The 25,790-nt window shown below is 44.0% G+C and overlaps 1 protein-coding gene across 1 annotated transcript in view; it reads left to right on the top strand.

Moving 5' to 3' along the window:
• Positions 1-25,790, top strand: part of CNOT4 (CCR4-NOT transcription complex subunit 4) — a gene marked incomplete in the record, with an annotated part of 85,536 nt that overhangs the window by 48,692 nt on the left and 11,054 nt on the right. The window contains 6 exon segments of the mRNA XM_056517718.1: positions 528-661; positions 2,696-2,851; positions 4,318-4,383; positions 15,324-15,381; positions 20,763-21,012; positions 24,122-24,613. Coding sequence (XP_056373693.1) covers positions 528-661; positions 2,696-2,851; positions 4,318-4,383; positions 15,324-15,381; positions 20,763-21,012; positions 24,122-24,613 — 1,156 coding nt within the window.

The raw sequence follows: 25,790 nt of genomic DNA, 5'->3' as shown, positions 1-25,790 counted from the left end.
CCCTTCTCTCTTCTCGTCCCCTGACCCTTCTCTCTTCTCGTCCCCTGACCCTTCTCTCTTCTCGTCCCCTGACCCTTCTCTCTTCTCGTCCCCTGACCCTTCTCTCTTCTCGTCCCCTGACCCTTCTCTCTTCTCGTCCCCTGACCCTTCTCTCTTCTCGTCCCCTGACCCTTCTCTCTTCTCGTCCCCTGACCCTTCTCTCTTCTCGTCCCCTGACCCTTCTCTCTTCTCGTCCCCTGACCCTTCTCTCTTCTCGTCCCCTGACCCTTCTCTCTTCTCGTCCCCTGACCCTTCTCTCTTCTCGTCCCCTGACCCTTCTCTCTTCTCGTCCCCTGACCCTTCTCTCTTCTCGTCCCCTGACCCTTCTCTCTTCTCGTCCCCTGACCCTTCTCTCTTCTCGTCCCCTGACCCTTCTCTCTTCTCGTCCCCTGACCCTTCTCTCTTCTCGTCCCCTGACCCTTCTCTCTTCTCGTCCCCTGACCCTTCTCTCTTCTCGTCCCCTGACCCTTCTCTCTCTCTCTCCGCAGGCGGGTAAACATCAGGAATACGAACAGAAGTTGCTTCAGGAACTCTACAAACTAAATCCTAACTTCTTACAGTTGTCTACGGGTACAGTTGACAAGAACAAAAACAAAGTAACGCCCCTGCAGAGGTACGATGTGTAAGTAATGGGGCCGCTCGACTACTTTTCCCGTCTGCATGTCTGAATCCGCCCGGGTCATGAGACTTAAAGGGCTGTCCTGGGCCCCCCGTGTTTATCGTGGGTTTTATTGGTTTAGTGTTGTTATTCAGATTTACTCCTCGTGTATTCGTCTACTTTTTATTTTCAATGCAAATAAACAGTCAGGAGACTGAGGGAACGCACAACGTTGCGGTGTTTTCGTAGGACTGTATTGGGGAAAATATATAAAGGGCTTTGTATACAGAAGTGACGCCACACTGACATCTACAGGCTATATGTGGTATTGCTTTTTGTATTAGCATTAAATGGCTGTAAGGTAGTGTTTCACAACCAGTGTGCCTCCAGCTATTGCAAAACTACAACTCCCAGCATGCCCGGACAGCCTTTGGCTGCCCGGGCATGCTGGGAGTTGTAGTTTTGCAACAGCAGGAGGCATTCTGGTTGGGAAACACTTGTTACCGTACAGTTTCTTCCAACTTCTAGTATCTTAAATAGAACATCTTATACAGAGTTTTATGGTCACCTTGGGACAAGACATGGTAACAAATTGGGAAGTTTCCAAAACAAGAAGACCCACACACCTCCCCACTACATCAGCCTGAAGCATAACACCCCCCCCCCCCCCCCCCCCCCCCCCCCCCTCAGCTCCCTTGGCCCCTGTTGAGCTGCTTTCCATATATCTAAAAAGCGCATAATTGTGAGTTATATGGCTTCTGTTAGTCGCGTTGTGTCATAGCCGCGGACATTTCATTTTTTTTCGGATTCTGTCTGTAGCCTTACAAGTAAATTTGCGTAGTCGTCTACTAATCCCGAATTTCTGATTATCCGACACCTGTCTGGCCTGTGTGCGTGTGTGTATGGATAGATGAGATAGATAGATGGATAGATAGATAGAGATGAGAGAGAAAAGAGAGAGAGATGGTTGAGAGTGAGGTAGATATATGTATCAGTGTTTGCCAACCAGCGTGCCTCAGTCTGTTGCAAAACTACAACTCCCAGCATGCTGGTTGGGAAACACTGGTTTAATATAAATAGCACCATGATCTTCATTTCATTGTGGTGCAAACAAGGAACACAGGAGGCTGCATGTTATAGGGACCCTGTAATGGGACAGGTGAGACAGGCTGGGGGTCTACTAGCAGCACAGAGTATTTCAGGGGGAGCTGCATGTTATAGGGACCCTGTAATGGGACAGGTGAGACAGGCTGGGGGTCTACTAGCAGCACAGAGTATTTCAGGGGGAGCTGCATGTTATAGGGACCCTGTAATGGGACAGGTGAGACAGGCTGGGGGTCTACTAGCAGCACAGAGTATTTCAGGGGGAGCTGCATGTTATAGGGACCCTGTAATGGGACAGGTGAGACAGGCTGGGGGTCTACTAGCAGCACAGAGTATTTCAGGGGGAGCTGCATGTTATAGGGACCCTGTAATGGGACAGGTGAGACAGGCTGGGGGTCTACTAGCAGCACAGAGTATTTCAGGGGGGAGCTGCATGTTATAGGGACACTGTAATGGGACAGGTGAGACAGGCTGGGGGTCTACTAGCAGCACAGAGTATTTCAGGGGGAGCTGCATGTTATAGGGACACTGTAATGGGACAGGTGAGACAGGCTGGGGGTCTATTAGCAGCACAGAGTATTTCAGGGGTGCGCGCCAATCTTTTTGGCATGCAGTGAGCCTATGGTGGAGGGGGAATAAATGGTTTTATGAAGATTTGAGCAGCAGAGTGTTTCCGCCTGACCTTGTAAAACTCCAGCTGTATCCATAGTGAATGTGTAGATTCGGTACCTGACAGTCGCCCCACAATCCCCGTCCTTGACCTCCGAGACGCGACAATTTTTGTTCTTGTTTCCCCTTTTCCGCATAGAATTTCACTGTTGTGTTTTTGCTTTATTTTTGCGCTTTCTAGTTTAATTTCTTCATCGCTTTTTTTTTTCTTTCCTGTTTTGTATCCTATTTTATTTCTTTTATTTTTTTTCCCTATTTTTTTTTTATTTTTTTATTTTTTTTTAGACCCAACAGTAATAACAAAGACGCCTGGCCGTCCTTACAGAGCACGAGCAGATCCAGCAATGGTTTAACACTGGAACACAGAAAATCGCCTCCTATATTAGACAATGGCTTAGATCCAGACCACTTGACTCCAGACGGGGCAGACTCAGACTTTGGGTAAATTGAGCTACCTCTTCCTTTTTGGGTGGTTCACTTTTCTTTTACCCCTTCCCCCCCCCTCTTCCCATCTGCCCCTTTAGTTTCTTGTCTTCGTCTTCCATCTTGTCTTGTCCCACCTGTTCCATGTGACCTCATTTCACATGTTCAATGACGGCTCTTGTTTCGAGGGGTTGGACAACCTCTATCCATATGGATGTTATGGGATCTATAGGAGTGTCTCTTATGGGGGGGGGGGGGGTCAGATATTCCAGGGTCTCCCATTACCTTAAAAGACAAATCCCAGTGACCACCATTCAGTGGCGCACATGAAAGGGGGCAATATAGTAAATAATGAAAGGGTGTCTGTCTTGTTGTCCGCCAGTGTTTCCCATCCAGGGTGCCTCCAGCTGTTGCAAAACTGAAACTCCCAGCATGCCTGGACAGCCTTTGGCTGGTAGTGTTGTATATGGCAGTATGCAGGGGGTAGAAGTATTTTGCACAATGAAGGGTTAAACTAGATCTTTATCACTAGTTTGGGAGGATGTATACTGTTCCTTGCATCCAACTAAAAAAAGACATGTGGGAGGGGCCTACTGCTCTCAACCAATCGGCACTACTGAGAATTCTCAGCGATACGGATGGTCTGAGAGCGGAGACTCCTTTTGAGATGGATTCCAGCTTCCCTATTTATAGTTGGGCATAGGTGTTAAAGGGGTACTCCGGTGAAAACCTTTTTTCTTTTAAATCAACTGGTGGCAGAAAGTTAAACATATTTGTAAATAACTTCTATTAAAAATTTTAATCCTTCCTGTACTTATTAGCTGCTGAATACTACAGAGGAAATTCTTTTATTTTATCTCTGATGACATCACGAGCACAGTTCTCTCTGCTGATATTATTATTATAATAAAAATAACGCTTTATTTATTGTTGTCCTTATTGGGATTTGAACCCAAGTCCCCAGCACTGCAAGGCAGCAGTGCTAACCACTGAGCCACCATGCTGCCCTTAGCATACATCTGCTATGCATGGTTGCTAAAATGGACAGAGATGTCAGCAGAGAGCACTGTGCTCGTGATGTCATCAGTGTTCCAAAAAGAAAGGAATTTCCTCTGTAGCATCCAGCAGCTAATAAGTACTGGAAGGATTAATATTTTTTAATAGAAGTAATTTACAAATATGTTTAACTTTCTGCCTCCAGTTGATTTAAAAGAAAAAAGGTTTTCACCGGAGTACCCCTTTAACTCTTGCATTAGGATTTGACTGTGACTGTGAATGGTGACCATGGACTGAGAAATCGTTGATATGACTTTTTATTATTTTTTATTCTTGACTTTTCGCCCTTCTTCTACTCTAGGTGTAGATTCCCCCTGATTGATTTAGTTTTAGCTCCTTACCCCCCCCCCCCCAAACCCCACCCCATTCCACCTGACTGTCTTTCATACCTTTCAGCTTTAAACATCCTGTTTTTCGCAAATTTTTAGGCTGTTTTGGGATGCCGCAGAGCATAGTGTTTCCAAATTTGGCAGGGTCATAGAGGACGATACAAGGTACGTAGACCTATGCTTATTTTACCCTGAGGCAAGATGGCGACTTACAGGGATGAAAGGTCATATGGTGCACAGGCGCTTTGTTACATAGCTTACATATAATGGTGTGTGTGTGTGTGTGTGTGTGTGTATATATATATAAATATTTCTCGGTTGTCTCCATTGCGGGACACAGAGACCCGTGAGTATATCTTGCTGACACTAGGCATACAAAAAGAAAGTCTGCCCCTCCTGGCAGGATATACCCCGCCTACTGACTCAGCTGAGCTAATCCGTTTTTAGCTTAGTGTCAGTAGGAGGCAGACACAGGCCTGGAGTTCTCCAGACCTGGTCGTCTTTTTTATTTTTAAGAAAGGGCCTGTTTGTAGGATCCCTTCTCCTTTTTATTTTCTCTTTTTTTAGGTGGGGGTTCAGAAGCATATCGCTACCTGTTCCCTCATGCGGCTAAGGGGCCAGGGGGCATAGAGTATGCACTAGAGGCAGCTCCCCCACATTAATAGGCAGCTCCCCAACAATAGTAGCAGTTCCCCCACATTAATAGGCAGTTCCCCAACAATAGTAGCAGTTCCCCCACATTAATAGGCAGCTCCCCAACAATAGTAGCAGTTCCCCCACAATAGTAGGCAGCTCCCCCACATTAGGTCAGCATTTCCCCCACATTAGGTCAGCAATTCCCCCACAATAGTAGGCAGCTCCCCCACAATAGTAGGCAGCTCCCCCACAATAGTAGGCAGCTCCCCCACAATAGTAGGCAGCTCCCCCACAATAGTAGGCAGCTCCCCCACAATAGTAGGCAGCTCCCCCACAATAGTAGGCAGCTCCCCCACAATAGTAGGCAGCTCCCCCACAATAGTAGGCAGCTCCCCCACACATTTGTAGGTAGCTCCCCCCCACATTTGTAGGCAGCTCCCCCCCACATTTGTAGGCAGCTCCCCCCCACATTTGTAGGCAGCTCCCCCCCACATTTGTAGGCAGCTCCCCCCCACATTTGTAGGCAGCTCCCCCCCACCCCACAGACATACAGCTTCCAGCCATATACAGAGGAGCGGTGACCGGAACACTGAAGATGACGCGCTCCGGTCACTTACCAGGCCCCGGCCCGCGCGTGTCCTCCTGCATCTCTATGGTTGTACGCACGGGACGTCCCCTGCTGTGCGTACAACCATAGAGGCGGAGAAGCGAAGGACTGAAGTAGGACGCGCACTGGCGGGGGGAATGGTGAGTGACCAGCGGACATCCTTATGTCCCGAAAAGATTTTTCGGGAGACAGGGATGTCCAGGATAGGATTAGAAATACTTCTTTCTATGTGCCCCGGCCGGCTCCCGTGTGTGGCTGCAGGCGGGGGCCGGCCAGAGCATATAAAAACTAATACTGTATGCTAAAAACCAGGGGGCCTCCAGCTGTTGTGAAACTACAACTCCCAGCATGCCCGGACAGCCTTTGCCGGTCTGGGCATGCTGGAAGTTGTAGTTTCACAAGAGCTGGAGGCCCCCTGGTTTTTAGTATACAGTATTAGTCTTTATATGCTCTGGCCAGCCCCCGCCTGCAGCCACACACGGGAGCCGGCCCGGGCACATAAAAAGTATTCCTATCCCGGAGAGCGCGTGGACCCCCCACGCTACGCCTCTGGCACTGGCAGTGTTTGTAACTTGTGCTGTGGGCGGGCAGGGGAGGTGGGTCATTATCGGCAAATTTTTTGTTGTTTCGGCATTTCCCCAAAACAGCTATTTTCGGCCGATATGTATCGGCCGCCGATATATCGGTGCATCCCTAGTATGCACAGTTAACCCCTTCCTGCTAGTGCCTGTAGTGGTACCTTTGGTCTGGGTTCCCCTACCTTCCCTGCTCGTCCTGTTTTCTCAGCCTGACATGATGCAGGTGACCATAGCTGGCTGAAGACATCTTAGGTGAGTATGGCGGGATTAGGATGAGTATGTCCCATCCGGACAAACGTTTCCAGGGAACCAAGGAGATTCAAGCTTCATTTCCCTTTCCTCCAGATATGGTTTCCAAGTGCACAGCGCCACCTGCAGTAGATCCTCCAGTTTCTCGTCTGTCCAAATCTACTACCCTGCCTCTGGCAGACGCAGCATTCTTTAAGGATCTTGATGAAGATCGAGAACTTGGTGAAATTTGCCTTTGAAGCGGCAGGTTTGTCCTTTGCTTCCGCTTGGGTGTCCAAGGCAGTTTAGGTTTGGGCTTCTCAGCTATGGCAGGGCATCCTTTCAGGCACTCCTCAGGAGGACTTGGCAGACCTCGCTCGTTAATTCTCTCAGGCCGGGGGCTTTCTCTGTTCGGCGGCTTTGGAGTCAGCCCGATGTACGGCCTTTGCCTCAGGTAACTCAGGTTGCGATTCGTCGCTCCATGTGGCCGAAGGGGTGGGATGCAGATACTGCTTCAAAGAAATCTCTAACAGAGTATTGCATTTCTCTGGTACTCGGCTCTTTGGGAAACGCCTAAATGACATTTTTTCCAAAGCTACTGGAGGTAAAAGTACCGCAGAACAAACCTTGCCGCTCTGATCACCGTCGGAAGACTGCTTCCTTTTGGCCCTTTCGGTCCTTTGCTTCGGGTCGCCCTCCCAAGCAGGCGCCCTCCCACTTTCGGAAAGTCCCTTCTTTCAAGGCGTGTCCTTCCTGGAAGCCTGGCAACCGTTCTGGTGGTTTCGCAGCAAAGTCCGGTAAGCCTCCCTCCTCCTGAAGGGATGCCCCCACCCGTGTCCTCTTCTCGGGTGGCTGGCTGTCTCTTTTCAGGGACATTTGACTGGCGCAAGTTCAGGATGCCCGTGTCCGGGACGTCATATCTGATGGTTACCGGATGGAATTTGCTTCCTTTCCCCGGGAGAGTTTCTTCTGATCCCGCCCTCCTCGTTCCCCTTCTTTTGTCTTTAAGGGGTCGCTTTAAGTACCCTCCCCGCTCAAGGAGTGATTGCCAGTTTTTCTGGGTTCTACTCGAATCTCTGTCATCCCCAAGAAAGGGGGATCTGCCCACCCCATTCTGGACCTCAAGCTACTCAACAGCCATCTTCGCATGGATTCCCTCCGTGGTAGCGTCCATGGATCAGGGGTAGTTTCTTTCCTCAGTGGATATCCCGGATGCCTATCTGCACATCCCCATTTTCCCCGCCCATCAGCGTTTCCTCTGCTTTGCTGCCCCTGCGGGTCATTTCCAGTTAGTGGGTCTTCCTTTTGGCCTAGCAACGGCTCCCAGGATGTTCACCAAGATCATGGCGGCGGTGATTGCCATCCTTCTGGCCCGGGGGATCTCGGTCCTCCCTTACCTGGACGATCTTTTGATCAAAGCTCTGTTCCGGTCCCACAACTTAGAGAATCTTCATTGGACTACAGACATTGTCCGCCTTCGGTTGGGTGATCAACCAGGAAAAGCCCAATCTTTCTCCCTCGTCTTTCTGGGTCTCCTTTTCGACATGGCGGCTGCCGTTGGACAAGCGGCGCTCCCTGCAGAAGGGGGGCAGTCACCTACGGTGCCCCTCTTGTTCCGATTCGCTTCTGCATAGAGGTGCTGGGCTGGATGGTGGCGGCCATGGAGGCAGTCCTTTTCACCCAGTTCCGCTATTGCCCTCTTCAGCTGGCCATCTTGGCCTGGTGGACCAAGTCACCATCCACTCGCCGGATTCTTCTGCCCCCCTCCGTTCGTCGGTCTCTTCTGTGGTGGCTCCACTCTCCCCTCCTTCTTCCAGGGGTGGTCATTTCTTCCCCTCCACTGGCAGGTCGTCACGACCGATGCGAGTCTCCTGGGTTGGGGAGGTGTTTCGGGACATAACTGTCCAGGGTCGCTGGTCCCCTGAGGAGGCTCACCTCTTTTCACATGAGCGAGGAAATCGTTCTCCCTTCATTTTGTCCGGCTCCATCCAACTCAAAGGAGTATTCCCTCCATTGTCTGGATGTGGTTCGAGCTGTCCGGATCTATCCTTCCGTCACCTCCTCTTTCTGGCAGGGCGACGCCTTCTTTGTTATTCCGGAGGGTCATCGCAAGGGTCCTCCGGCCTCCAAGTCAACCATCTCGCGGTGGATCCGTTCTGCCATCTCGGAATCATACCGTCGTAAAGGGAAGGTCCCACCTTTTCGGGTCACTGGTCATTCCAGTTGGGGTCTCTTGGGTGCTACGCCATAGGGCTTTGGCCTTGCAAGGCGGCCACCTGGTCTTACTTTCACTAAGTTCTACAAAGTGCACGCTTTTGCATCCGCGGACGCCGGTTTGGGTCGCAAGGTGTGTTGCAGACGGCAGTGGCTTAGTCTTCTGTCTGATTCTGTTTTGGGTATTTTTCCCAGTGTTCGGTTCTTTTTGTCTGGTTTCCTCAGATACCTGCTTGTTTCTTTCTCTGTCGGTCCTCTCCTACTGCTTTGGGACAAAACTCATTAACTCAGTCAGTAGGCGCGGTATATCCTGCCAGGAGGGGCCGACTTTCTTTTTTTTATGCCTAGTGTCAGCAAGATATACCCCACGGTCTCTATGTCCCCCAATGGATCCTCCGAGAAAGAGATTTTACACGAAGCATATAAAATCTACTTATCTTAAATTACAAGAATATATCTAAAAAAAAAATTTTTCAAATATATATACATATTTATTTTTTTTTTTTTTGCATAATACATTTTTTTTCCTATATAATTTGTGTAACAGGCCTTCATGCTTTTAAAATCTTTGCTGTCAGTGAATGGATTAGTTTTTAACATCCAAAGATTGATAAACCCATTCCAACATTGTTCACTTGTGTGTAGGCGCTGATGCACTGTAACAAGCCCTACACATATAGTTAGACATAGGTGGGGTCCCAGTGTCTTTATTCACTGACAGCAAGCAGAGATCTTACCTATGAAGTTAATAACATTGGGTTCATTGGATTATATGCACTGTAAAGTTTCTCCTCCTTTTCAACATCTATGCTTGCTGTCGGTGAATAGGATAATCGTTTACATCCCAAGGCTGAAAACCTTGCAATAAAGAACATCTACTGGATGTTAACCCTTGTGCTGACAGCAAGCAGATATCTTGAAATTTCGTGAGGAACTGAAGCACAAAGTACATTTCAAAGTGGCAGAGTATTTTCGCGTTATACATTGACTAAAGTGGTTTCCAGTAGTATAACAGAGCTATACACAGGATATCAGATGAGGAGGGTCCACATCCCCTTCATTGTTTACCAGGCACGGCGCCACATATTTGGAAGTGGTCATGTCTGGTATTACACCTCTCTCAAAGCGGAAGTCAGTTTACCAGCATAAACCTATTATCCATCTGCCCTGGGGGTGAAGTTTTGGTGAAGGAGCATGTGGGACTGCAGTCCGGCCGGTTCCTGGTGGATAGTAGCAGCAAAAAGTAGAGGTCTCCAGCTTCAATCCATACAATAATTTTTGGCTTTATTAGATCCAATTAAAAATCTTCATACGCAAACCTACATCTTAAAAGCCAAACTAAACTGACATGTTTCGAAGTATCAGTTCTTATTCGTACCACGAGAACTGTAATAGTTCAGAATAGGGCAGAGAGTAATTCGGTTTTTAGCATGTTTGTGTAAAAAGATTTTAACTGCATCTGATATAGCTTAAAAATCTTCATACACAAACCTACATGTTAAAACCCAAATGAAACAGACGTGTTTCGAACTATTAAATTTCTTATTCATGTGTTAGTTCTAAACACATCAGTTTTATTTGGTTTGCGTATTAAGATCTTTATGTTCGATCCAGTTAAAAATCTTCATACACGTTGACCTGAAAAAGCTTAAACAAACTTAAAAATCTTCATACACTAACATACATGTTAAAAGTGGAATGAAACCAACGTGTTTCGAACTATTGCAGTTCTTACTCATGCCATAAGAACTGCTCAAGTTCTAAACTGAGTTTTATTTGGTTCTTAACATTTACGCAAACACGTTAAAAACCGAATAACTAGTACAGTTCTTATGCTTTAAAGGGTAACTCTCATTAAAATTATTTTTTTCTATTGCACTCCTTATGGTAAATAAAAAAAATATTTCCAATATGCTTTGTTAAAACATAGAAAACTTCATTTTTTTTTTTTTTTTTTTAAATCTGTGCTAACCAAAAAAAGCTCAAGAGCACATTTTCCCCCATCTCATACACAGACGTAGGACCGAGGTCCAAACACAGGAAATGCAGCCTGGAGTGCTGAGGGGGGGGGGGGGGTCCAGCCTCATCCAATCATAGCTCCTCTCACACTTAACTGCCATATGCTGTTGGACACACCCCGCTCAGCACTCCAGGCTGCACTTTCTGTTTGGGCTTCAGTCCTAAGTGTATAAGATGGGGGAGAATGTGCTCTTGAGCTTTTTTAAGCACAAATAAAACAGAAAACTTAATTTTTTTTTTAACCAAAGTATATTAGAAATCTTTTTTTATTTACCATAAGGAGTGCAATAGCAAAAATTAGTTTTAATGACAGTGCCCATTTAAGAACTGTAATAGTTAAAGGGCTACTCTGCCGAAAAGCATCTTATTCCCTATCCAAAGTATAAGATGTCTGATCACGGAGCTTCCGTCGCTGGGGGCCCCTGCGATCTCTGGGCCGGCATCGGTGGTGTCCGGAACACGGAAACTTGGCGCTTGTGTGTTCGTGACGTTACGCCACACCCCCTCCATTCCTGTGTATTGGGAGGGGCGTGACGGCTAGTACGTAGCTGTCACATCTCCTCCCATAGACATGAATGGAGTAGGTGTTGCAGGTGTAGTCGCCAGTCATCAGGCACAGAGTGTAGTTCGCTCTGTGCACTGGATGACTGGGGTGCGAGATTGCAGGAGTCCCAAGCGGCGGGACCCCCGCAATTAGACATCTTTTCCCCTAAACATTGGATAGGAGATAAGATATTTTCCGTCAGAATACCCCTTTAAAATGAGTATGTTTCGTTTTTAACGTATGTTGGTGTATGAAGATTTTTAACTGGATCCAATAAAGCTTAAAAATCTTTATACACAAACCTACATGTTAAGAGCGAAATTAAACCGACATGTTTTGAACTATTACAGTTCTTACTCATACCATAAGAACTGCAATAGTTCTAAACGCATCAGTTTTATTTCGTTCTTAACATGTAGGTTTGCACTTGAAGATTTATTTTTACTTTTTTTTAAGCTTTATTAGATCCAGTTAAAATCTTCCTACACACACGTTAAAAACTGAGTGAAACTGACACATTTCAGACTATTACAGTTCTTACTCATGATTTAACTGTAATAGTTCAAAATAATAATAATTTTTAACATGTATTTGTGTAACTTGATCTAATAAAGCTTAAAAATCTTACACAAACATACATGCTAAAAACCAAGTAAACCCAACAAGTTTCAAACTATTGCAGTTTTTTGGCATGAGTAAGAATTGTAATAGTTCAAAATGTGTTCGTTTTGGTTATAATGTGTCTGTGTATGAAGATTTTTAACTGGATCTAATAAAGCTTAAAAATCTTTATATGCACACACACCTAAATGTTAAAAAACAAACAAAACTGACATGCTTTGAACTATTGTAGTTCTTGTGGTATTAAGAACTGTAACAATTAGAAATGTGTTGGTTTCATTTGGCTTTTAACATGTAGGTTTGCGTAAGTTTATTTTTTTATTTTTTTTTTACATTTTTTTTTTTCTGGATCTTACAAGGCTTGAATTTTTTATTCGGATTAAAGCCGGAGATCTCCACTTCCTATTACAGCTCTCGGTTCCAATTCAAATGAATGAAAATGAGCTGTAATACCAGAAACGACCACTACAGAATGGATGGCGTTGTTCTTAGTAAGTAATGAAAGGGGACACGGGCTCTACTGAATATTTAGTCAGCTGATCGGCAGGATGCGCTACTTTCTTGATTCTTTTCAGAGCTTTACTTAGTCGCGATTAACCCAGTAGAGTAATTGACAAGGTGCCATGAACCAGTAGTATCGGTGCATGCCCATCATTTCAGTCTTGTACGTCATTCTCTTAGACCAATGTTTCCCAAGCAGGGTGCCTCCAGCTGTTGGAAAACAACTCCCAGTCGTTGACTGTCCGGGCATGCTGGGAGTTGTAGTTTTTCAACAGCTGGAGGCACACTGGTTGGGAAACACTGCTATAGACCAAGCTAACGTCTCGCCCTACACTCTGTGACAGTCTCACTGCGACGCCCCTACACAGCCAGAGGGGACGGGGACTATTACAACCCGTCCTGCCTAATCTAACATACTTTACACTTCTTCTTTTCTCACCATTGATCATTTCTATCTATGTACCTGTGTGAATGTTTGAGTCGTAGTCGTGTTTAAGAATGTTTAGGTCACATATGGGGCCTCAAAGTGGCAGATTATCAGAATGTCTGGAATAAAGGAATTTATTGGAACAATTTTTCCATCCCTACCCCCTCATATATACTGCGTGTGTGTGTGTGTGTGTGTGTGTGTGTGTATGTGTGTGTGTGTGTGTGTGTGTGTATGTGTGTGTGTATGTGTGTGTGTATGTGTGTGTGTATGTATGTGTGTGTGTATGTGTGTATATATATATATATATATATATATATATATATATATATATATATATATATATATATAATGTGTGTATTCATTTTTTTTAATTTTTTTTTACTACTTCTTGGAGTGTTGTATTTTTATTATTTTTGCATAAATAGAGCAGCATAGTCTATTAGAGAATAATGTAGAGGTTCTTGTGTATACCTTGTGCTTACCTGTATTTGCTGATGTAGCAGGCATGAGTTGTCAGCTTTACTGACTGCAATTCCATCACTGAAATAATTTCCTAATGCTGCCTACTATATATCCTGATCCTGTAGAGATAGCAGCAGCAGTATATAGATAGAGCTGGAAGGGAGGTTTATAACTACAATATACCCTGATCCCATAGAGAGCAGCAGTATACAGATAGAGCTGGAGGGGAGATGTTTAACTGAGATATATATATACATATATATATATATATATATATATATCCTGATCCCATAGAGATTACCGCAACAGTATACAGATAGAGCTGGAGTGCTTATTTAATATAGGATGTAACATATAACTACTATATATCCTGATTCTCTAGAGATAGCAGCAGTATACAGATAGAGCTGGAGGGGGAGATGTTTAACTAATATAGCCTGGTCCCATAGAGATGGCAGCAGCAGTATACAGATAGAGCTGGAGGGGGAGATGTTTAACTAATATAGCCTGGTCCCATAGAGATGGCAGCAGCAGTATACAGATAGAGCTGGAGTGCTTATTTAATATAGGATGTAACGTGAACCTGGGAAAGGTTAAATTTTTTATCTTTTCATTGTATATTTGCGTGTACAATCTTTCGCCTCTTAATGACTTTAGTTGAAGACCTTTTTTAGCCCTTTATTATATGAACTGTAAGACTGCAGACGGGAAAAGTGTTTCACATTTTAAATCAATCTAAAAAATAAATGAAAAAGCGGTGAAACTTTCTAAATCTCATTTTACAGAATTTGTTCTAAATTTTCCAATGATTGTGTCATCCTCTCCGTTTATCTCCAAAGCCGCTTTCAAATGTATTTTATTTTTGTATACATTTTTTATTAATTATTTATTATGCCTTTATTAGTTATATTTTTTTAATTTTTACTTTATTTGTGTATATGTGTATATATATATATATATATATATATATATATTTTTTTTTTTTTTTAATAATAATTGTATTTATATTTAAACCACATGGCTGTTTGGCGCCACCCTGCTGTCAGTCACATGACCTACCCATTTGTGCTTGAACTGGTCACCTGACATCCCACAATTCATCGGGAATAGGAAAGCATCAAACATCTGGCATGAGCTTTGGATGTGAATGGGGAAGGAAACACTTTAATAAAAAAAAAAAGTCACATTGTAACAACTTAAAGGGGTACTTTTTTTTTTTTTAATGAACTGATGCCAGAAAGTTAAACACATTTGTAAATTACTTCTATTAAAAAATCTTTCCTTCCAGTACTTATTAGCAGCTGTATGCTACAGAGGAAATTCTTTTTTTATTTATTTATTTTTTTCATTTATTTTTTGTCTTGACCACTGTGCTCTCTGCTGACACCTCTGTCCATGTCAGGAACTGTCCAGAGTAGCATAAGTTTGCTATGGGGATTTTCTCCTGCTCTGGACAGTTCCTGATACAGGCATCAGATGTCAGCAGAGAGCACTGTAGACAAGACAAAAAAGAAATTCAAAAAGAAAAGAATTTCCTCTGTAGCATCCAGCTGCTAATAAGTACTGGAAGGGTAAAGATCTTTTTAAAGGGTACCTTTCATCAAAAAAAGTTTGATATATTATAGATTAATGTATGCGGAATAACTTTCCAATAGCATGTTATTAAAAAATATTCTTCTTTCTATTTCATTTTCCACTTTGAAAAAATGACCACTAGGGGTCTCCCTACCAGTCCTTTTTTTATTTTTATTTTTTTATAGATTTCAGACTCATGCAGGATCCTAAATCTCAGACTGCAGCCGGGACACAGACAAGCACAGCACTGCTCCCTGGCAGGGAGCAGTGCTGAGCTTGTCTGTGTCCCGGCTGCAGTCTGAGATTTAGGACTCCAGCATGAGTCTGAAATCTATTTAAAAAAAAAATAAAAATAAACAGACTGGTAGGGAGTTGATTTAATTTTTTTTTTTTTTTTCCGTAGTACCCCTTTTAATATCTTATGTAGATTTTGTAGCCTTTTTAGTATACATTTCCTGTACATATGTTCATACATTGCGATTTATGTGTAAGAATCATTGTAACAATGTTTTATTGCTATTTTACTCCCCAGGAGTAATTGCCTATATACCTTGTCTTCTGCGCTATATATATGTATTATATCTTAACAGGATGAAGTCTACCCATCCCAGCTGTCAGCACAGGAGTAATCGACCGCCATATTGGATTGTAAATTATAACCATGTCTTGTTTTTGTTTTGTTTTTTCCAGTTCTGTCGACAAATCATCAGAGTCATTGAGTATAGGGAACGGCGATAACTTACAACAGGTGAGTGGCGGTAAAATACTGGTGAGGGCTCATGCACATAGAGCTATAATACGGCGCATGTAAAAGTTTGTGACCCCCGTATTATGCCTCTGATTTTATATGGGCGGCACCTAGTGAGACCAAAAACTCTCCAGCTGCTGCAAAACTACAACTCCCATCATGCCTTGACAGCCTTCGGCTGTCAAGGCATGATGGGAGTTGTAGTTTTGCAGCAGCTGGAGAGCCACAGGTTGGGGAATGGGTATTGTTAATTGTGAGCTTCACCCCCTTAAAGGGGTTATCCAGAAAAAAACTTTATATATATATATATATATATATATATATATATATATATATATATATATATATATATAATCAATCAACTGGCTCCAGAAAGTTAAACAGATTTGTAAACTACTTCTATTAAAAAATCTTAATCCTCTCAGTACTTATGAGCTTCTGAAGTTTAGGTTGTTCTTTTCTGTCTAAGTGCTCTCTAATGACACCTGTCTCGGGAAACGCCCAGTTTAGAAGCAAATCCCCATAGCAAACCTCTTCTAAACTGGGCAGTTCCCGAGACACATGTCATCAGAGATTACTGAGACAGAAAAGAACAACCTTAACTTCAGAAGCTCATAAGTACTGAATGGATTAAAATTTTTTAATAGAAGTAATTTACAAATCTGTTTAACTTTCTGGAACCAGTTGATATATAAAATTTTTTTTTACTGGAATACCCCTTTAAGAACTATTTTTATTTTTACGTTTTTCGTTTTTTTTCCTCCTCGTCTTCAAAAGATCATAGCTCTTTTATATTTTCATCCACAGACCCATACGAGGGCTTGTTTTTTTGCGCAACCAATTGTCCGTTGTGATGTCATCACTCACTTTACCATAAAATGTATGGTGCAACCAAAAAAAATACTATTTGTGTGGTGAAATTAAAAAAAGAAAACCGCATTTTAGCAAATTTTGGAAGGTTTTGTTTTCGCGCCGTATAATTTACGGTAAAAATGACGTGTTCTTTATTCTTTGGGTCAATACGATTAAAATGATACCCATGATAACATATTTTTCTATTACTGTTGAGCTTAAAAAATAAATCCCAAACTTTTTAACCAAATTAGTTTAAAATCCCCCTATTTTGAAGACCTATAACATTTTTTCGTATAAGCGGCAGTATGAGGGCTAATTTTTTGCGCCGTGATCTGTACTTTTTATTTTTACCATATTTGCGTATATAAAACTTTTAATAAATTTTTATTTTTGGGGGGAATAAAATGTTATTAAAAAGAAAAGCAGCTATTTTGGACTTTTTTTTAAAATTTTTATTTATTTTTACGTTTACACCACTCACCGTACGGTATCATTAACATTTTAGGTTAATAGTTCGGATATTTCTGCACATGGCAATACCAAATATGTATATAAATTTATTTTTTTTCACACTTTTTGGGGGTGAAATAGGGAAAACAGGAAAATTTAGGTTTTTATTGGGGGGAGGTTTTTTTTTCCCTTTTTTTTATATTTATTTTTATTTTTTTACTTTTACACTTTAATAGTACCCATAGGGGACTATTTATAGCAATCACTCGATTGCTAATACTGTTCAGTGCTATGTATAGGACATAGCACTGATCAGTATTATCGCTCATCTTCTGCTCTGCTTGATCGCAGACCAGAGCAGAAGACCCGTGGAAGGCAGCGGAGGCAGGTGAGGGGACCTCCGTCTGCCGTACTGGATGATTGGATCGCTGCGGCAGCGCTGCGGACGATCCGTTCATCCATTTTAGTGACCACGATGCTGCAGATTCCATGATCTGTATTGATCACTGCATCTGAGGGGTTAATGGCGGACGTCCGCCATTATCCCTGGCTGCTATCAGCAGCCGGGACCTGCCGCGCATGACCAGAGCATCGCTCCGATGCTTGCAGTTATGCATAGGATGTAAATGTACGTCCTGTTGCGTTAAGTACCAGCTCACCAGGACGTACATCTACGTCCGGCGTCTTAAAGGGGTACTCCAGTGAAAACATTTTTTTTTTTTCTTGTCAACTGGTGCCAGAAAGTTAAACAGATTTGTAAATGACTTCTATTAAAACATCTTTACCCTTCCAGTACTTTTTAGCAGCTGTATGCTACAGAGGAAATTCTTTTCTTTTTGAATTTCTTTTTTTCTTGTCCACAGTGCTCTCTGCTGACACCTGATGCCCGTATCAGGAACTGTCCAGAGCAGGAGAAAATCCCCATTGCAAACCTATGTTGCTCTGGACAGTTCCTGACACGGACAGAGGTGTCAGCAGAGAGCACTGTGAACATCACAAAAAAGAAATTAAAAAAGAAAAAAATTTCCTCTGTAGCATACAGCTGCTAATAAGTACTGGAAGGGTAAAGATTTTTTAATAGAAGTCATTTACAAATCTGTTTAACTTTCTAGCACCAGTTCATTTAAAAAATAAATAAATGTTTTCCACCGGCGTACCCCTTTAACCCCTTAAGGACTCGGGACGTTTGAGTACGTCCTGTCCATTCCCGGCCCCCCGCCGCTAGCCGGAGGGGAGCCGGTGCCCGACGCCTGCTGAAATCGTTCAGCAGGCATCGCGGCATATCGCCCAGGGGGGTCATTATGACCCCCCCATGTCAGCGATGGGCGCAGATCGCTGGACAATTCAGTCCAGCGATCTGCGGCCGATTCCGGGTCAATCGGGTCTCCAGTGACCTGGTGACCCGGAATTACAGGCTGTTCGGGGCCGTCTCTGACGGCCCCGAATAGCCATTACCAGCAGGGGTGAGGTAGCACTGGTGCCACCTCACGATCGCCCTGATTCGTCAGCCGGTTTACCGTCCGACCAATCAGGGCACCTGCTGCGGGTGTCACTCCCGCAACCCGCTCCGCCCCTCTTCCGGAGCAGGTGAGCGGGTGTGGGAAAAAGACCCCGGGAGCTGGGGACCCCGATCCCCGGCGTCAATGTTGGGATCGGGGCCCCAGGAGCGGCGGCGGCGACATGTGTGCGGGAGCAGCAGTAGGTGGTGAGTGACAGCCTCCTGCTGTTGCTTAGCAACAGCTCCCAGCATGAAAAAGGGCATGCTGGGAGGTGTAGTTATGCAACAGCAGGAGGCAGACCACCACAACTCCCAGCATTCCTTTATGGGCATGCTGGGACTTATAGTTTTGCAACAGCTGGAGGCGCATTTTTTCTATGGAAAAGTGTACCTTCAGCTGTTGTCTAACTACAACTCCCAGCTTGCACAAACATATAAAGTGCATGCTGGGAGTTGTAGTGGTGCATCTGCTGGTTGCGTAACTACAACTCCCAGCATGCCCGTATGCTGTCGGTGACTGCTTAGAGTTGTAGTTTTGCAACAGCTGAAGGCACACTGGTTGTGAAACACTGAGTTAAGTAGCAAACCAGTTTGTCTCCAGCTGTTGCATAACTACAATCCCCAGCATCCCCAGCCAAAGTAGTATGCCTCCAGCTGTTGCATAAATACAACTCCCAGCATGTACGGTCTATCAGTTCATGCTGGGAGTTGTAGTTTTGCAACAGCTGAAGGCACATTGGTTGCAAAACACTGAGTTTGTTACCAAACTCGGTGTTTCACAACCAGAGTGCCTCCAGCTGTTGCAAAACTACAACTCCTAGCATGCACTGATAGATCCTACATGCTGGGAGTTGTAGTTTTGCAACAGCTGGATGTTTCTCCCCCCCCCCCCCCCCCCCAATGTGAATGTACAGAGTACACTCACATGGGCGGAGGTTTACAGTAAGTATCTGGCTGCAAGTTTGAGCTGCGGCAAATTTTCTGCCGCAGCTCAAACTGCCAGCGAGAAACTACTGTGAACCCCCCGTCCGTGCGACTGTACCCTAAAAACACTACACTACACTAACACACAATAAAATAAAAAGTAAAAAAACACTACATATACACATACCCCTATACAACCCCCCTCCCCTCCCCAATAAAAATGAAAAACGTCTGGTACGCCACTGTTTCCAAAACGGAGCCTCCAGCTGTTGCAAAACAACTACTCCCAGTATTGCCAGACAGCCACTGACTGTCCAGGCATGCTGGAAGTTTTACAACAGCTGGAGGCACCCTGTTTGGGAATCACTGGCGTAGAATACCCCTATGTCCACCCCTATGCAAGTCCCTAATTTAGGCCTCAAATGCGCATGGCGCTCTCACTTTGGAGCCCTGTCGTATTTCAGGGCAACAGTTAAGGGTCACATATGGGGTATCGCCGTACTCGAGAGAAATTGTGTTACAAATTTTGGGGGGTATTTTCTGCGTTTACCCTTTTTAAAAATGTAAAATTTTTGGGAAATTAGGTTAAAAAAAAATTTTTTTTTTTTACATATGCAAAAGTCGTGAATCACCTGTGGGGTATAAAGGTTCACTTTACCCCTTGTTATGTTCCCTGAGGGGTCTAGTTTCCAAAATGGTATGCCATGTGTGTTTTTTTGCTGTCCTGGCACCATAGGGGCTTCCTAAAGGTGACATGCCCCCCAAAAACCATTTGTCGCTCCTTCCCTTCTGAGCCCTCTACTGCGCCCGCCTAACACTTTACATAGACATATGAGGTATGTGCTTACTCGAGAGAAATTGGGTTTCAAATACAAGTAAAAATTTTCTCCTTTTTACCCCTTGCAAAAATTCAAAAATTGGGTCTACGAGAACATGCGAATGTAAAAAATGAAGATTTTGAATTTTCTCCTCCACTTTGCTGCTATTCCTGTGAAACACCTAAAGGGTTAAAATACTTACTGAATGTCATTTTGAATACTTTGGGGGGTGCAGTTTTTATAATGGGGTCATTTATGGGGTATTTCTAATATGAAGGCCCTTCAAATTTACTTCAAAACTGAACTGGTCCCTGAAAAAGAGAGTTTGAAAATTTTGTGAAAAATTAGAAAATTGCTGCTGAACTTTGAAGCCCTCTGGTGTCTTCCAAAAGTAAAAACACATAAATTTTATGATGCAAACATAAAGTAGACATATTGTATATGTGAATAAAATTTTTTTTTATTTTGAATATCCATTTTCCTTACAAGCAGAGAACTTCAAAGTTAGAAAAATGCAAAATTTTCATTTTTTTACATCAAATTTGGGGATTTTTCACCAAGTAAGGATGCAAGTTACCATAAAATGTTACCACTATGTTAAAGTAGAATATGTCACGAAAAAACAATCTCGGAATCAGAATAAGTAAAAGCATTCCAGAGTTATTAATGTTTAAAGTGATAGTGGTCAGAATTGCAAAAAACGGCCGAGTCCTTAAGGTGAAAAAGGGCTAAGTCCTTAAGGGGTTAAAGACCTTTGTACATGGCTATAAAGTATGTTGGTGCCATATATGGTGAAACTGATCTGATTTGGCTTTTATGTTTTTATTTTTCCACAGATATTACCAAGCGACACACCGTCACCTCCACCGGGTTTATCAAAACCCAACCCTACTGTCCCCATCAGTTCAGCCAATCACAGCGCAAGGTCTCCTTTCGAGGACGCCATGACAGAATCACAGTCTCTGTTCTCGGATAACTTCAGGCACCCCAACCCCATCCCCAGTGGTCTCCCTACGTTTCCCAGTTCCCCACAGACATCCAGTGAATGGCCCACAGCTCCAGAACCTCAAAGTCTCTTCACATCAGGTACCGGTTATGTCTTGTTAACCTTTTCCACTATAAAGGTTGGGGTCACACACAGCGCATACGCAGTGTATTCCCTGGTGCGAGAAATCTACTGCGTATTTTGCTATGAGCAGATACACAGGGCTTCCCTGTTGCAGCCCTGTGTGTGCAGTAAGGTTTGGACGTGGGCCTGCGCATCACAGTCATGATGGCGTGGTTGACCTGCTTCCAAACATTACTGCACACACAGGGCTGCAGCAGGGAAGACCTGGATGCCTGCTCATAGCAAAATGCGCAGCGTATTTCCCACTACCCAGCCTGTTTCTTGCAGAGTAAAATACATTTTGTATGTGCTGTGTGGTATTCTACCCTTAAAGGTGTTTTCCGCCCCTAGACATTTTATCCCCTATCCAAAGGATAGGGGATAAGATGTCAGATTGCCGCGGTCCCCCCGGGATCCCCGCTGCGGCACCGCGCTATCATTACAGCACAGAGCGAGAGTTCGCTCTGCACGTAATGACGGGCAATACAGGGGACGGAGCAGCGTGACGTCATGACGCCGCCCCTCGTGACATCACGGCCCGTCCCCTTAATGCAAGTCTATGGGAGGGGGCGTGATGACCGCCACGCCCCCTCCCATAGACTTGTATTGAAAGGGGCGGGCCGTGACATCACGAGGGGTGGAGCCGTGACGTAACGCTGCTCCGGCCCCTGTACCGCCCATCATTACGTGCAGAGCGAACTCGCTCTGTGCTGTAATGATAGCGCGGTGCCGCAGCTGGGATCCCGGGGGTCCCCAGCAGCGGCACCGCGGCGATCTGACATGTTATCCCCTATTCTTTGGATAGGGGATAAAATGTCTAGGGGTGGAATACCCCTTTAAGCCTTGGTAGAGACTGATGCAACAGTGTGATCTGCCCTCCCTGATAACTGAATTTTTGCCCCTGCTGTGTGAAGTTTTGATCTGCAGGTATCTGACTGTTCAGACCCCCAGCGATCAGGAATCTGAGCCGGGAGGAGTATGCGCTGCCGTGCTCTCCTCTCCCAGTTCTGTGTCACATGATCAAGACATGCTTATAGACTTACATGGCAAGCTTGTCTCGATCATGTGACATGGAGCTGGGAGAGACTGAGCTTAAACTTCTCCCGGCTTGTTTTCGGTGGGTGGGTGGGGGTAAACTGAACAGTCAGACCCCTGCCTATCAACACTTTTGACATGTCGCTAGGACATGTCAAAAGTTTTTAAAACTGACAGTGACAATTTGAAAATTTCCTACCATTTTACTGCGGCAAAGTCTCTAACGTCTTCACCTAGCTGGCTGCCCTGATACTTGACACAGATTGTATTATACAGCTGTAAACAGTGTATTGTCTAATGTTTTTTTTTTGTTTTTTTTTTCCTTATTAAATACTAAATTAGGCAATTTTTTTAACAACTATATAGCTGGGAGCAGGCTATCTCATTTGTCAGAAGCATCAGGACAGCCAGCTAGGTAAAGGAGTTGCATAAACTTTGCAGCAGCAAATGTTAGAAATTTTGTGCCTACGAAATGCAAACCTAAGCAACTTTCTTACCATTTTGTTGCTGCAAAGTCTGTGCAACTCCTTTAATTAGCTGGCTAACCTGATGCTTCTGACATAGATTAAACTGCACATTACTCCCTGCTGTATATTTGATAATTTGCATCCAAAATGCAAAATTAGGCTTTTATTTTTTTTGGGGGGGAATTTTACATAAGGAAAAAAGAAAAAGGGATTATCGACATAAAAACATAACAGAAAAAGAAAACAAGACTGTCTCAACATAATATGAGGCTGGGTGCACACCTGATTTATTTGCTAAAAATATAGCAATATTGCTTAGCTTTCAAGGGGTTTAAATGCTAACCGTTTTGACCATAAATAAAGGAAACGCTAAAGGTTATTAGAAGTCAAAGCTATAGTGCGCTCCATATTGCAAATATAATGCATTATGTTAAATCAAATTTTTTTTTTTTTAACTGGTCCTAAAAAGGTAAACAGATTTGTAAATTACTTCTATTTAAAAATCTTAACCCATCCAGTACTTATCAGCTGCTGTATGCTACAGAAGTTCTTTTCTGTTTGAATTTCCTTTCTGCCTGACTGTTTTAGGAAGTTTCCAGGGTTCAAGCAAATCCCCCATAGCAAACCTATCCTGCTCTGGACAGTTCTTGACATGAACAGAGGTGTCAGCAGAGAGCACTGTGCTCAGACAGAAAGGAAATTCAAAAAGAAAAGAACTGTGGATCTTACAGCAGCTGATAAGTGCTGGAAGGAATAAGATTTTTAAATAGAAGTAATTTACAAATCTGTTTTAACTTTCTGGCAACAGTTAATTAAAAAAAAAAAATAATAATAATAATAATAATAATAATAAAATGTTTTCCTCCCTAGTATCCCTTTAAGATTCGAGAGATCTGTCTCTTTCCATTTTGCAGCAATTTTGCTTTTAGTTAGTTAGAAAAGGCAACTTTCTAAACAGCTGGGTGTAGTGTGCAGTCTGATCTATTTCAGAAGCATCAGGACAGCCAGCTAGGTAAAGGAGTTAAACAGACTTCACAGCAGTAAAATGGTAGGGATTGTTTCATGAAGAATGTTTAGAAAGTTACTTAAAGGAGTAGTCTCGTGGAAAAAAAACTTATCCCCTATCCGCAGGATAGGGGATAAGTTTTTTTTTTTTCATGAGACTACTCCTGTAATTTAGCATTTAGTAGGCAATTTTGCAATTATACAGCTTGGAGCAGTGTTCTGTCTGTTCTGCGTCGGAAGCTTCAATACAGCCAGCTAGGTAAAGGAGTTGCACAGACTTTGCAGCGAAATAATGGTAGACAATTTTTAAAATTTTTTAATGAAGACTGTTTAGAAAATTGTATAATTTTTGTAAAAACAAAAAAAAAAAAAGTTTGTTAAATGTGTCTATAGTTTTTAAGCCGTTCTGAGCATAGTTTGCATACTTCACTGCTAGAGGTGACCACACCGGGTCTCCCATGTTTTTGTGGTGGTGTTATATTGTTTGTATTGCTCTTTGTTTGTATTTGGTCAGATTTCTGCTACATTGTATTTCCTTTTATAAGGTAAAATTTACACTTGTTTTCATGTCTTTGTGCAGAAACAATCCCGGTCTCCTCGTCTACGGACTGGCAAGCGGCATTTGGCTTTGGCTCTTCTAAACAGCAAGAGGACGACCTAGGTTTTGATCCCTTTGATATCACCCGCAAAGCCTTAGCAGACTTGATCGAGAAAGAACTTTCTGTCCAAGACCAGCCGGCATTGTCCCCCACGTCTCTTCAGAACCCTTCTCTTCACACTACTGCCAAAGGGCCAGGCTCTGGCTTCCTCCACCCCACCACAGTCGGCAATGCCAACTCTATCTCTAGCACCTTTCCCGTCTTGCCGCAGCGGTTCCCACCCTTTCAACACAGAGCGGTTTATAACTCGTTCAGTTTCCCGGGCCAGGCAGCACGGTATCCGTGGATGGCATTTCCACGCAATAACATCATGCACTTGAACCACACAGCAAACCCGACATCCAACAGTAATTTCATGGACTTGAGTCACCCCTCTCAACACAACACAGGCCTAGGAGGGATTCCCATTTCAGGTAGGTTCCGCCCAAGTCCTCCATTTCGGGAGATTTGCTTTAGGATGTTGACAATTCATTGGATTTTACCACCTTGTTCCAGGTCTGATGTGAGATTGGTATATGTATTACCGGGACGCGAGATGCAGCCAAACTTTCCAGATGGCTCTCCGGTAAAGTCAGGGTTTCTCTCCAACTAGGAGCCTTAGAACATGACTGGGAATGTATGCCAATCCAGAAAGCATGTCGGTCTGTAGACGGCTGTCGTGGCTTCGTAATGCACATGGGCATCAAAAACGCTTTACTCGATTGCGGTTGAAGTGGATCCACAAAAAAGAAGTCACCGTTAAAGGGGTACTCCGCTCCTAGACATCTTATCTCCTATCTAAAGGATAAGGGATAAGATTTCTGATCAAGGGGTTCCGGCACTGGGACACCGTGATCTCTGTCCAGCACGGCAGCGTTCGTTTAGTGTCATACCACACCCCCTCCCATTGACTTGTGTGGGTGTGACGTCACGAGGGGCGTGGCTGTGACATCACACCCACTCTCCGTCAATGCAAGTCTATGGGAGGGGGTGTGGTTTGACATCACGGCCACCCGCTCCAAGCGTTCGGAACAAAATGTTCCGAACTCTGGAGCAGCGGAGTACGCCTTTAACTCTACACCGATCAGCCATTACATTGAAACTATTGATAAGTGAAGTGAATAACATGAATTATGGGGCGATAACTGCGCCTGTCAAGGGGTGGGATTTATTGGGCAACCAGGGAAAATGTGCAAGGATGTGAGCAACTCTGTCAAGGGCCAAATTGTGATGCCGAGACAATGAGTCGGAGTGTCTCCAGAACGTCTGGTCTTGTGGGGAAGTTCCCAATATATAGTGGTTAGTACCTACCAAAAGTGGTATAAGATAAGACTTGATGAGCTGGTGGCCGGGTCATGTGCAGGAAGAGCAGAAGTTAAAGTAGTACTCCAATGCTCAGCATTTGGAAGAAACTGTTCCGAACGCTGGTGCCGGGTGCTTGTGACATCATAGCCCCGTCCCCTCAAGATGTCACGCCCCACCCCTCAATGCAAGTCTATGCGAGGGGGCGTGACGCTGTCACGCCCCCTCCCATAGACTTTCATTGAGGGGGTGGGGCGTGACATCATGAGGGGCGGGGCTTATGATGTCACGAGCTCCCGGCTCCAGTGT

Source organism: Hyla sarda, chromosome 4 (assembly GCF_029499605.1).
Source record: "Hyla sarda isolate aHylSar1 chromosome 4, aHylSar1.hap1, whole genome shotgun sequence".
Classification (NCBI taxonomy): Eukaryota; Metazoa; Chordata; class Amphibia; order Anura; family Hylidae; genus Hyla; species Hyla sarda.
Note: the sequence above shows the minus strand (reverse complement) of the source record. Positions and strands in the feature narration are given on the sequence as shown.